The sequence below is a fragment of the Sphaerodactylus townsendi genome, linkage group LG09, assembly GCF_021028975.2.
Source record: "Sphaerodactylus townsendi isolate TG3544 linkage group LG09, MPM_Stown_v2.3, whole genome shotgun sequence".
In the NCBI taxonomy this organism is placed as follows: domain Eukaryota; kingdom Metazoa; phylum Chordata; class Lepidosauria; order Squamata; family Sphaerodactylidae; genus Sphaerodactylus; species Sphaerodactylus townsendi.
Genome location: NC_059433.1, coordinates 51,402,347 through 51,416,600, shown reverse-complemented (window position 1 = coordinate 51,416,600; position 14,254 = coordinate 51,402,347). Strand labels below are relative to the sequence as shown.

The 14,254-nt window shown below is 45.7% G+C and overlaps 1 protein-coding gene across 4 annotated transcripts in view; it reads left to right on the top strand.

The window, feature by feature from the left end:
- The first annotated feature begins 5,492 nt into the window (after positions 1-5,492).
- Positions 5,493-14,254, top strand: part of NOL4 (nucleolar protein 4) — a 171,178-nt gene continuing 162,416 nt past the window's right edge. For 3 of the 4 annotated variants that reach the window (XR_007245470.1, XM_048507906.1, XM_048507905.1), the window contains exon 1: positions 5,493-6,338. Coding sequence is in view for 2 of the 4 variants with exons in the window: in XM_048507906.1 (XP_048363863.1) it covers positions 6,051-6,338 (288 nt within the window). In the remaining 2 variants the exon portion in view is untranslated. Of the gene's footprint in view, positions 6,339-7,029; positions 7,142-14,254 lie in introns of those variants that run through there. The other variant, XM_048507907.1, reaches the window with a different exon arrangement.

Genomic DNA, 14,254 nt, shown 5'->3' with positions numbered 1-14,254 from the left:
CTTTGGACCCCCTGAACCAAACTTCACCAAACCTGGGTGGTATCATCAGTAGGGTCTCACAAAGATACTCTGCAATTTTGGTGCTGCTATCTTAATAATTCCACCCCCGACAGTAGGCACCTCCTAAATTTCCCCAGATTCTCCTTTTAAATCCATCCCCTTCCTGCCAATGCTTTTCTTTCTTTCTTTCTTTCTTTCTTTCTTTCTTTCTTTCTTTCTTTCTTTCTTTCTTTCTTTCTTTCTTTCTTTCTTTCTTTCTTTCTTTCTTTCTTTCTTTTATTCCCTCAATGCCTAATAAAGGTTGTTGTTGTTGTTATTGTTGTTGTTGTTGTTGTTGTTGTTGTTATTAAATCCACCCCTTCGGCATGGATTTAAAGGGAGACTCTAAGGTTCCCAGTTTAAACATTGAAAGTGATGCTGTTTCCCCCAATTGGGGGAACTGGATACAACACCATAAATTTTTTTCATAGCAGTAATAAAACATTTTGAAAGCATTTTGAAAAATTTTTCAAAAAAAATATTTCTGCTGTGTGGCATGGCTCATTGATGTTCAGATTTGTGAGTTGGGGCATGTTCTATAATGTGATGGTGACTTTGAAACGACCTGGTGGAAAAAAATCATTGTTTCATCACGGTGGGGGAGGGCGGCTGCCCATGGCGGGGGGGCATCAAACTCAGGTTTTGCCCAGGGCTCCAGTTTGCATAGGTACGCCACTGCCAGCAATTATATGGCATCTCTGGGCAGGAGAAGAATAAGAACTACCCATCATAATTGTGTAATCTCATCACTAGGAATAATGATAAACATGCAAGAAAAAAGTCTATGAAAAACCATCCTCTCAAAATTGTTCCACCAATATCTTGTGATCAATATCCCTGTTTGAGAGTTACATGAATGCACAGATGGATTGTACCAGCAGGGTTCAGCTCTTACTTCCATGCATTCAGGGATTGCACAGACATGAGATCTTTGATTGAAGGCTCATATTCATGTGACTGAACAATAGTGAATCCTGAATCACTTTCATAGGAGCCTACATGCATTTGGCTGTAAGTGCATGGAACCTTCTGAGGACACATGCAATGCCATTTCTCCTCCATGTACTCATTTGTCTTCATGGCTAATGGCAAAGGCTGTGGAGAGATTTTACAGTGTGGTTTAATTTTCTCTGCCAATTTCTAGGCACAGATCACTGGCAAAAAGCTTAAAGTCTCAGTTTCATGCCTGGTTAAAAAAAACAGCAACAATTCAATGGCTGGAGTTCTGGAAAGCAAAAAGCATCTAGAACTGACCACCTGTTGAGCAATCTTTCCCAAGAACAATAAAATCTGAGATGGTGTAAGATGTAGTTTATGGCACATAGATTTTTAAAAACAATTATCCAGACTCAAATGACTATACTGCCCTTCCAAAGGGAAGCAGAAAAAGCTCCAGCAAGAAAAGCATTGAGCTCATTCCAGCTGGCTTTCACCAACTAGGATGGGCAAGAGTCCACCTCACAACTGGCCATTCACATCCTGCCAACAGCTCTGCATTGGCTGATGACTTAATGGTCTCTCCTCACTGCATCCCAGGACAGCAAAGTCTTTTAATAGCATCCCTATGGAGGCAGAGGATCAGAACAACTGAAACAAATACATGATTGACACTCTCTCCTCCCCACTAACTGGCTGTATAAATCAGGAGGAGGTGGGATGTGTATGTGCATGCAGCCATGGCTCAAAGCTTTTCTGAACTGGAAATGTCTGCCAGTTTGCCATGAGAGAAGTTAAACAAAATCCACAATGAATTTCTCCTATTCAATTTCTTTATTTTTCTTTGCACTGCTTTCTATTCATCCTTAATTCTCATTTAATTAGAACATTATAAAAAAAAATTAATTCCGAATGATATCACATGAAGGGTGCTGGATCTTTTGGTTTCTTCAGTCCATTTATACCTTCATATGTTCCAGAAGCACATATTTGCATTCATAAAACACAGCACCTTGCCCCCTCCCCAATTGCATCATGATTCTTTTAGTAGATAGTGCTGGGGAAGAATCAGTGGTCATGGTGCATGTTGTGATGAATGATATGGGGAAATGTAAAGGATCTTTACAAAAGACAAGAGAGAACCCCTCATTTCTGCAGGAGTCTATCACATACCCTGCAGCTGTGGAAAGGTCTACATAGGAACCACAAACACAGCATTCAGACTTGTATTAAGGAGCACAAAAGACACTGTCGGCTTAACCATCCTGAAAAATCTGCAGTTGCAGAACATGTCTTAAACAAAACTGGACATAACATTTTATTTGAAAACACTGAAATTCTGGACAATTCAGAAGGTTACTTTGTCAGACTGCACAGGAAGGCCATTGAAATTCACAAACACCAAGACAACTTTAACAGGAAAGAAGAGAATTAACAAAGCTTGGCTACCAGTACTTAAAAATACCAAAAGCAAACCCCTTGGGCATGCTAAATTCATGAACAATGGACTCCACCCAAACACAGGATTTGCATTCATCAATACTGCTGCTGCTGCAGGGCATGAAAAGGTGAATTACTCACTGGACTGATAAGCCCCACCTGCAACACAATACTATCAACCACATCTTTGCATAACAAGTTCTACCTAAACATTCTCTGATTGGTTCTCCACCCTGGGACATGGACAATATATACCCCAAACATTCCCTTCTCTCTGGACACAGTGTGTAACAGACTTCCCTCTGTGATACACCTCTGAAGATGCCAACCTCAGATGCAGGCGAAACGTTAGGAACAAGATCCATCAGACCACGGCCACACAGCCCAGAAAACCAACCACAACCAGACTGGAACATGTTCTGTCATGGCTGAATCTGAACACAAACCAGAATATTATTAGAATAATAACAGCTGGTGTCTGAGATATGTTCAGCAGAAAGAATATGAGAATGATAGAGAATCCTTAAGTGGAGAGTGACAACAACAATTAACTTTATTCTGAGTTCAAACCTTGACCAATCATGACCCCACCATGTGGCCCTTGTTGAGAGGCTAAAAATTATCAGAATGGCCAAAATCCCACAATGGTCAGTGAGGCTTCCATCCTAGTAAGTGTGAATAGGGTCACAGCCTACATTCCTCCTGTCCTCCTGCCCCCAAGGAAAAAATATTTAGTTTTTCTGGCCTTTCAGGTTATATTGTCAATGTTTTTTTTAAAAAATCATGTGTATTATTGCTCCATTCAAAAAAAGATAAAGAAAATTGGGATATATTATCAAGATTTTTTCCACCTCAGTTGCATCCAAAAATTGATTTAGGAATAGGTCCCCTCAGATTCACTGGTATTGTCTTCTGAGGAAGCATGGGCTCCTCACTAGTGCAAAACTCACACAGCATTTTGTATAGACACTCATATACCCAGTGATATCTGGAAGTTCCCCCTCCTCAGCATGCAACTGGCAAGGAATATCCTGCAGCACGTGTGGAGTGATGGTATTTTGTCACACTCTCAGCCACAACTGTGGAGCGGATCTGGGCTAGGGCTGAGGCAACCCATGAAAAACCCTTTCCCCATTTGAAGCGACAACCGGCCAACTTGACACCTGCTGCCACGTGTTCTTGAAGAGAGCAGCGAAGACAGGCGGGCTGCGCTCAGTCCTTCTAGCTGCAACAGCCTTTCAGGTCCAGGGCCTGAAGAGAGGTCCAGCTTGTGGCAAGAGGCATCATCTGGTCCCCTGGAAGTCAACAAAAGTGGCAAGGCAGAGATGGGCGGGGGAGCAGCGTTGCCACGGCGGCGGCGGCGGCGCTGCCTGGAGCCACTCGGGACTCTTCGCTCTTCGGGCTCAAGGCGGGGGGAATCCCCCCTCCTAGCCACCGCCTCCTGCAGCTGGCCCTGTCGCTCATTTGTTGCTCCAATAAGCAATAATTAGGTCCTAAGCTAATGATGTGTCAGCTGATCTGATGGGAGGCTAGAAGAGGCAGGAAGGTGGAGGGGGGAGAGAGGCTAGGCTAGACCGGGAGGAGTCTCCATGGAAACGCTCCCCTTGCACGCCCCTCCCCCTCCTCCCACCTGGCTGTGGCTGAGAGGCTCCGGAGCTGCCTCATCCTCCCCCTGCCTCCCCTGCGCCACCTTTGCCCGCCCGCCGCCGCTCCGGCCAGCCCCGCCCGTGCGGCGCTCTCCAACCTGCAGCCGCCCGGCTTGCAGCATGCGCACTGCCCGGCATCCCTAAATGGGACAATTCTGTCCGTCACGTCGCCGCTCAGCCGTCTCCACAGAAACTTTTGTCCCGCTGGCCAATCAGAGGAGGGCGGGCGAGGAGTGGGGAGGGGGAGAGGGGTTTAGCGGGGAGCTTTGCTCGCGCTCCGCTCGCGCTGCCGGCTGTCAGTCCCGGTTCTTGCGCCGCGAGACCTTCCAGTGGAGTCACTGAACAGAGAGAGGCGGGCAGGGAGGGAAGGAAGGAAGGAGGGAGGGAGGGAGGGGAGGGGAGGAGGAGGAGGAGGAGGCGGGTGAAGCAGGCGGGCGCGGACCATTTTGCAAGTGCCTGCCTGGGACAAGACTGAGGCGCGGCGCGCGCAAGGTGCCCAGACCATTGCTCAACCTCACGGCGGCTTTCGGATGGAGGGAGACCCGCCGGGAGTGCGGCAGAGCCATCCCGCCCCTGCCCCTGCCCGCCTGTGAGCTCGAGGAGGCTCTGGAAGGGATCCGGGATTGGGAAGCGCGCGCGTGCGCGCGAGGAGCCGGGGCTGGACGGGACCGCGAGCCATGAGAGAGCCCGCGCCAGGGAGACCGAGTGGGAGTGTGTGGCGGCAGAGAGGAGGATGGGAACTCCCTTCTCCGGGCGGCAAATAGATGTCGGATGGGGCAGGCGCCTGCCGCCGCCTGCGTGGAGGGTGGTCGAGAGGCGCTAGCGATTGGGCTCCCGAGGCAGGGGGGCTCCGTGGCCTGGGCCCGAGGGAGAGACAATAATCCAGACAGCCGGGAGGCGGGGGCTCTGGGCGCGCCTCCGGACGCCAAACTTGCTCGCCTGCCTGGCCGCCGCCGGAGAGAGGCCACAGGATAGTCCAGGCAGGAGGAGGCTGACGTGAGCCAGCGCCGCTATTAGGCACGCCGCCCCAGCGACAGCCGACAACCGCCTCCTGGGGCTGATCTCACCCTCCTTGAGTCCCAACCAAGCCTTTTCCAAAGAGATCAGCGGAACATCAGCCGTCCCTTCAGAACAAACAGTCCCCTGAGCACATTTTCCGATTTGGAATCGGACGACCCTTCGAAGGCTCCACCGAGGAGGACTCTCTCCATGCTGCGCGTTGGATTCCTCGAGCACAGAAGAACTTTCTATCCCACCGCCGTCGCACCTACCCGGGGCCCGGAGACCAGATCTGGAATAATCAAGGGGGGAGAGACCCATTTGCCCTTCAGCGACGCCTCCATCCTGCGCTGAGAGGTTGCTTCAGGGAGAAGCAGGGTCCTCCAGGATAGACACGGGAAGGCGGGCGAGGGTTGGCTGGCTGGGGTGGAGGGTGGGCTTTTCCCCCCCCCCCCCCCCACCCAACCTGCACCATCCAGGCTGAAGCGGATGCCCGAGAGAGAAGAATCCGACTCCATGATATTTTATTTTCTCCCGCTTCTCTTTCGCGATTTCTGAGCCGCCGCCGCCGGGGGCCGGGGCTTCGGCACCACGGAGGCAGACCCCTCGAGAGCCGCTGGCCGGAGACGTCGGGATCGTCCTGCTTGCTGGCACAATATTGAAGGGACCGGTCACGTACCGTAGAAGGCACAGGCGAGCCCGGCCAGGTCTGCCCGCCTGCGTTGGGAGGCACCGAGGCGAATGGGGGGTGGGGTGGGGTGGGGTGGGGGAATCAAGTTGACAAAATGATCCGGACTGCTGGGGAGCCGCTCTGGGACTGATCGCGCAGCCCTCCGGGGAGTGGTTGCCGCGGGACTTGCTCCTCGGCGGTGGCGGCGGGTGCCTCGGCGGGATCCTTTCCCCATGAGCCCGGGCTGAAGCGGTGCCGCGGAGGCGTGGGGAGCCGGCCCGGGTCTGCTTTGGGGGTGTGTGTCGCGCGCAGCAGGGATTATGGAGAGCGGCGACCGGGACATGTACCGCCAGTTTCAGGACTGGTGCCTCCGGACTTACGGGGACTCGGGCAAAACCAAGACGGTGACCCGCAAAAAATACGAGCGGATCGTCCAGCTCCTGAACGGCTCCGAGAGCAGCTCCACGGATAACGCCAAATTTAAATTCTGGGTCAAATCCAAAGGCTTCCAGCTGGGCAGTCCGGACGAGGTGGCTGGTGGTGGCGGTGGTGGTGCGGCCGGTGGTGGAGGAGGGAAGCAAGTCCTCTACGTGCCGGTGAAAACCACGGTGAGTAGCGAAATTGTCTGCCTTCGCGTGTAGCCACAGCAGGGAGGAAAAGTCGGAGCGGCGGCAGAAGCCCCGGAGCGGCCACCTCCACCCCCTGGCTGGCTCAGGCTGCCGGCTCCATCGCCTCCCTTCCCAAGTCGCCCTCCCCCGAATGCTTCATGTGGCTTGGCACCTTTCCCCCTCTCCTAGGGCTTTGTGATGCTTCCTTCCTTCTACACAGCAAATACACAAAACACACCCCCGTGGAAATGTTCTTGCCTTTCCCTCTCCTTGCTTTTGGGGGGGGGGGAGGCGGGGGGGGGGAGGCGGGAAGACGGTCTTATGCCGTCGGTAGTTCTAGAAGGGGGAGGGGAACGGTGGCGGTGTCCTCCAGCCACGCTTTGCCCAGGCTTAGACGATTTGCGATCGATAGAGCACAGTAGATCCTTTTGGCACAAAGCCAAGCAGGAAGGGCTGGTGGTGGATTTGGGAGGGGGATTCCCCAGGATATCAGCTTCTTCCTTTTCATTGTTAGCCCACATCTCTGGGCAGCAGGGGCATGCCTGGCTGAATGCAGAAAGAGGAGGGCAGGGTAATCAACAAAAGAGCCAAAGGCTTGCACATGACCAAATGGGGAAATCGCTCTCTCTCTCTCTCTCTCTCTCTCTCTCTGAGCTTGCTCAAGTCTCTCACTTGATGCCATCTCAGAAGTAGAGCAAGCCTTCCAGAGGCACAAGCTGAAAAGCTAGCTATTATGCTGGGTTGTATTGGTGTCAGATGCTACAGAATTTACGGTTTTAGAAGATGGGAACTGTTGGTTACAAGTAGGTTGCATTCACATCTCTATTCTTCACTAATGCTTGCATTTTGGATTTTATATTCCGCTTTGGTTTGTGAAAAAGTCTGCAGTGGGGGAAAATGCAAGGGTTTGTTAAAACAGTCAGGTGCCAGTTGAATTTTCACTTTGGACTAGGGGAAATGTTTGGGATGATAAAAAAGATTGCTTTTGGCTTATTGATAATGTAGCTAGGTGAGTGTTATAGAGGAAAATGCCATAATCTGATGCAAGTGCCATGTTCAGTCATAAGTTCAAGGTACTTTTCTATGTATAAATGTATTGAAAGTATAGATATGAAGCTGTATTGAAAAATAGTTTACATTTTGAGTATGGACTGCAAAAGTGAATATATAGAATGGTATGTCTCTTTTTTTTGCTGGCTTTAAGATTTAAGTTTACCTATGAGAACACACTTTGAATACTGAACATCATATTAGTCTGTGTAAATTGCTTGGTTTGAGTCCATTAACTGAGCACAGCTCCTGTGCAAAAATAATTTATTCCAACAATGAACTTCATCAATTATAAAGTTCTGACTACAATATTTAACATGGTCGAAATATCACTAGTCACAACACTAAAACCATAGATGTATAAATTTGTTTTAATCAGATTTATTTTATTGAATTTTCCATTTATTGGAATAGGTTTTTGTTTGTGAGGAACAAATTTTATTTTTCTTAGTGGGTCTCTTTTTACTACTATTTAAAGCTACCAAAAGACTTATTTTTCAGGGACAAGATGTAATAGATAATTTGGTTTTAACAATAATGTAACAAGATGAATTGGTATTTGGGGTCTTCAAAAGTTGTGTATGTCTGTGCCAATTACATATTTTGTGTCATTTCTAAAAGTATATGGAGTGACCCAGTATTTAGCCTCTTGATCCTGCCACATTTCTATGGACAGACTCTTTTATGATTCACCCAGTACTTGCTGTTTCACCTAAGGTTTATCTTGATGGGCTGCAAAACTATGTACTTGTCACACACATTTCAAGAATGTATTCTTAACAAGAAGAGCAATCCTGAGCAAGTTTACTCAAAATCCTATTCAACTCTATCCAGTGGGGCTTACTCCCAGGAAAATGGTCTTAATATTGCACTGATAGTTTTGCAAATCACCAGTATTGTGGAGATACAAAATACTAATAATATATCCTGAAAAATTTTCACCATTTTTGTACTCTTCATTTATTGGCCATCATCTAGTGCAGTCATGCATGCAAACATGCATATTACTCTGTATCATGCTCAATATGTGGTTCAGCATTCCTTGCAAAGGTTTAAAAAACCCTGATTTCATCCATTTCAGCATTTAATTTTTATAATTTGTTCCATTACAGCATAAACTTCAAACAGAGTGCATAGCACACAATTGGCTACTGAAACACAAACTTCATACCTTTGGGCACAGCAAGCTCTAGTATGACATTTTCAGCTTGATCTAAGGCAGGGGTAGGGAACCTGCGGCTCTCCAGATGTTCAGGAACTACAATTCCCATCAGCCCCTACCAGCATGGCCAATTCGCCATGCTGACAGAGGCTTGATAAGGGTGGACCCTGGTCCTATTTCTCACCTGGAAATTCTGATATCTAAGAGCATACTGCATATGTTTGATTTTCCAAAGTAATTTTAATTCCTTCTTGCAGTCAAAGTGTATGAGAGTTATCTTACATTACTCTCTGGCACCATGGACAGTTGCTTTAGCTGCTTTCTCATTCATCCCACAGCTGCTATAGAAGACTTTAGTCATTTATGATCATTCCTCGTTGAAGTCAGCTGCTGGTTACTGCATTTAGCTACTACACTGCACAGGACAGTTGACTGGCACCATCCTAAACTTATGATTTTTTAAAAATCACAATTTGAAAAGTCAGTGTGACTAAAATATATTCCAGTTTACAGTAATTCGCTGTTGACACTTATATTTAAAACAGACACACCCCTCAAAGTTCAACAGGAGACATGAAAGAACAATTTTAACACCCGCATTTGACTAACAATAAGCAAATGGGCTTAATTTTCATTGTCTGGAATTTTTCTTTCCTTGAAGCTTTAAGGTTTGTTGTTAAGCTTTGCTGTCAGCCAGAGAGATTTGTTCCTGAAAGTTCTGTAATCCACTGCTGCTGGTAATTAGACATCATTACTGCTGCATTAAAAGGAAAGAGAGAAGGGGAGAGGACAGGCTGAGGCTAATTAACTACTTGATTCTAATGAAAGAAAGAGAGACTGATAGCAGGTGGGAGTTTGCACTGGAACACACTAGACATACAACCCAGACTTCATTGAAGCAAGGGCAACTTGCAGGTTTTCAGTAGCAGACCTCTAGTTTGTTCACTAAATGGCTGGACAGTTAATAAATCACTTGCTCATAGAGTTCATCTTTCTTTGCCTTTTCCTGCTTGGATAACAATCCACAGTTACAGGGTTATGTTACCTTTAAGGAACATACAGAGGAAGGGAACATCTAGTTTGTTAAATGTAGATTTAATCATTTCAATGTCTTGCTTTTGGAGAGCAACAGAAGCAAGTCAGTCTCCCAGTGCTCACATCCCTCTGTAGTGTAGGAGATGCACAGTTGGTCACCAGGCAACGACATCCTGCAATACAGCCATTTTAGGTCTACAGTGGGACAACACACAGTGGAGTATTCATATGTACAGCTCAAAGAAAATATATCTATGTGACTGTTTTCTTTTGGTTATATTTGTCATCTATTCTTTTTAATTAAGGCCAAACTGCACTTTATAACAATGGTAAAACCATGGCTAACCAAAAGGCCTTACACTAAAGTATTAGACTGAGAAATGTGCCAAATGGTTGACAAGGATTATTATTATTATTATTATTATTATTATTATTATTATTATTATTATTATTATTATTATTATTATTATTATTATTATTATTATTATTATTATTATTATTAATTCGATTTGGTAAACCGCCCTACCCCCAAAGGGCTCAGTAAAAAGTTGGTATTCACTATCACTTAGCAACATATAGCACTACCATCACTTAGTGTAAGTAACTGACATTGTGCAATGAGCTTCTTTGAGATCTCTGATTGTTCAGTGCATTTTCGTCTGAAAATAAATCTAGAAAGAAAGAAAATTCAGTAATGTTATGTGGTAGAGGCATGAATTATTTTGTCAGTTTGAAGCCAAATGTTCTGTTTAAATCAGTGAAGTTATTCTTTAAAAGGCTGTAAAATGTTGTAGCCTCTATGTAGAACATACCTAACATAAATAACAACTATTATTTGGTCTTTATTTAATATCTTTAGTGTCAGTCTATAGAAACTATGGAAAGCCAGTTTGCTATATTATTGAGATCCACAAATATCAGAAGAAATGTACAGGTAACAGAAGAATAAGTCTGTATCAATACATTCAGAATCTTTGCAAGCTGGGCTAGAACTTTCTCATGTCTTTATCCATGCTGTTCTCACTCAAAAAAACAAGAGTGACCTTTACTTAAAAATAGTCTCAAGAAACACTTGGGCGGATTCCGCATGGACCAAAAACAGTGGTGTGAAAATGGTGTAAAATGGTTTAAAATGGTGTAAAAGGATTTACACTGTTTTCACACCATTTCACACTACTTGTTTGGCCCATCTTTGAGGAGATCCTATATCTATACAACCAGTATAGTTCTTTCCTGACAGTTCAAATATTTTTAAAATATGTGTGTAAGAGACAGTGAGGTTATCATCTGGTTGTCAAATACAAGGGATGGGATAAGGGGCAGGAGACAAGGCAGTTTTCTTGATCCTCCCATCTGGGAAATAGACATGTGTCTTGCTAAGGGAGTTAGAAGACTTGTTCATTGTGTATAATGAAGGTAAAATTGATACATTTGTCATTTTGAACACAGGTTTTTGTTCTGGTACATGCGTTGGGAAACTAAATCTTTAAATTGTGGGCTAAAATGAAACATATGCATTAATGCTATACAATTAATGGTCCGGGCCTAAAACTTACAGTGTTTAACATGAGAGGTAGTAGGTACACAATCAAATCTAACAGTACACATGAAATCATGATGGTGTTGCTGCTATTATATGATGCTATTACAGGCAGCCACCCCCTTAAATGTTTAGGATGGAGTATTAGTCATATACATAACACCATATGTCAGTGTAAAAGCATGGGTTATAGAGTTGCTCATCTGGAGACCTCCCAGAATTCTAACTGATCTCCAGACTACAGATAAAAGTTTTCCTCAGAGAAAATGACTGCTTTTGAGGGTGGCATTATACCTTGCTGAGGTCCTTCCCCTCCCCAAGCCCCTCCCTTCCCAGACTTCACTTCCAAATCTCCAAGAATCCTTTAACCAGGAGTTAATGACCAAAATGCATGATTATTATAAACTTTCATATATAACTTCCAAATATAGCACTAAAGACTGAAAGAACGTGTGAAATGCATATGCGTATAGAGAACAGTGGAACCTTAGCTAAGGACTGTTCATGCCATCAGGCTTCACACAACAAGAAGGAGAGCAATTTCACTGTGAAAATATTTCTGAAGATTTGTGTAAATATATCATAGGGCTCACACACAAAATCTACTCAACTCAACTTTACCTTTATTGGCATTGAGACAAAAAAGTCAGTACAATTATTATAAGGTGTTCAGTTAAAACATCAAGGAGATTAAAAACTGGCATGCCTAGGTCTGATAAGGATAATCAGGAAACACTACATTCTACTATAAGTTGGGGCTATATGGCTGATAATTTTTCTCACAATATCTGTTGTAAATAAGCCTTTGACTCTCAGAAGAAGCTTTATTAATTTATCTTCTTTTAGACTTTTGAGGCTCTTCTCATTTGTACATTGTTCCGGTGGCAAACATTGATGGACAAACTGTTTGCAATTGAGCAATAAATGTAATAAGGAATCTGGAGTATTGCAGCTGAATAAGCATAATCACTGCTGGAATAGTATCTGTCTGTATTTTCTACTTGTAGCATTTGATGGCAAAACATTAAGCCAGGCAAGCGTAAATGCTCGTTGATGGAGTGGGATATCTAGAGAAGCTAGGTAAGGCATTGAGCAATTGTGTAAATAAGACCAAAAAAAAGTAGAGAGCTCAGATTTTTGGAGTAGATCCTATGAAAGTTTGCCTCTCATGGTCTACTAACCCAGGGATCTGCAACCAGCGGCTCCGGAGCCGCATGCAGCTCTTTCAGCCTTATACTGCAGCTCCGCATGGCCTGGAGGTCGGAGGGTAGTGCGGGCGTGTCCCTCCTGGAAGGAAAGGTGAGTGGAGGGGCAGAACCGGAAGCGGCTCTGTGCGTGAGGGTGCCACTTTTCGCATCCCCTCCACTCACTTCTTCCAGTGCTGCTCTGGAGGGACATGCCCATGCTACCCTCCGACTCCTGGAGGTCGGAGGGTAGCATGGGCGTGTCCCTCCAGAGCAGCTGCCATCTCCCCTTTGCCATCCCTGCAGCCACCCCCCCTTTGCCCCATGGATCAGGTGGCTGCCGGCTCCATGGATCAGGTGGCCCATGGATCAGGTGCCCCATGGATCAGGTGGCTGCCGGCAGAGGGGCTTTCCCTTCCTGATGCCTCCGCCTTCCAGCGCTGGAAGGGTAAGTGGAGGGGCCGAACCCAAAGAGCCATTTGGACCCATTTTCCACAGCCCCGAAGATCTACCAAGCTGAAGGCTGGCATCCCGCTTGAGCAGCTTCTTCAGCAGTAAATCAGAGCTGTGAAAAATGAGTCATCTTTCTTTGAGATTCTAACTATTCAACAACTAGCCACAGAATAAGCTTTTCTTCCAAGCCAACCAGGGAATTTATATCCAACCCTAAATGAAGGAGCATCTTCAAGACAAATTTATACCAGCCAGAAATAAAGGAGTCACTCAACATACAGAACAAGAAGCTTGTTGGTTGAGAATGGAAATGAGTTCTTAACTGATAATGAAATGTTGAGGTCCATGTTCCGTCTCTAAACTTTGTTGATCCAGTTACAGATTGCGGTGTTCATTTAACGCTATTAGGTATGCCCAAGAGCTTTTGAAGTAGATGAGATTGTAGATTTTCCATTAAAAATCTTGATCCAAATTGGAATGCCATAGAGCCGTGGTGGCGAACCTTTGGCACTCCAGATGTTATGGACTACAATTCCCATCAGCCCCTGCCAACATGGCCAATTGTAGGGGCTGATGGGTATTGTAGTCCATAACATCTGGAGTGCCAAAGGTTCACCACCACTGCCATAGAGCATTTTTGGAGTCATTTTTATTGAATAAATTTTGAGCGCAGCTCAAATTTTGAGGCAGATTTTCCCACCAGAGACTGAGCCAGCTTTGGTGATGTGTAATGGCCTTTTAAGTTAATGTTATAATACTATCCGACCCTTAAGAAAATATTTTTCTGGCTTTTTACTCAGTTTCAGGAACTGCTGGAAAGATGTTGAGTGTTTTGTAATTTGAAAACTCCCCTCCCCCCACCCCCGGTAATGGCAAAGTCCAAATAATAAAAATCTTCATTAGATAACAAGAATGGTATTTTTTTTAATGGCAAACATTAACATATGCCTGGATTAAAATAAATAAAAATCAGTTATTTTCACAGGCTTTACAGTCCCATCTGGCGTGTGTGTGTCTCTGTGTGTGAATTCGCTGATGGAAGCAATGCATGGCCATTCTGGCAGATTTGCCCTCTCTGGGGCACTTGCCCTGATGGAGAGGCAAATCCATCAGTGTGTGGCTGCCGCTGCCCTCCCTGGTGGTGGGAACCAGTGCAGGATGCAGTGCCAATTTCTCTGCACTCCCACCACTGACACAGCAGGGGTGGTCCAGGGACATGACTGGAGAGGAGCCAATTATTTGGTTCCCTCTTAGCCATTGGCCCCACTGTGCTGACAGCCATGACTTATGCAATTGAAAAGGTGGCATAAGTCTATTCAGCTCAATGGGGGCTTCCCGGAGGCAAGGAGGCTTTTCAGCATTTTAAGCCTCTCCACATCACCAGGAAACCTCCTTGAGGGGGGTGGGCAGGCTTGGTAGTAGCGCTGCAGCCAGGCACCCAGCCCCTTGGATGAAGTTTTTAAGAATAATAATTAACAATTTGTTTCACAGT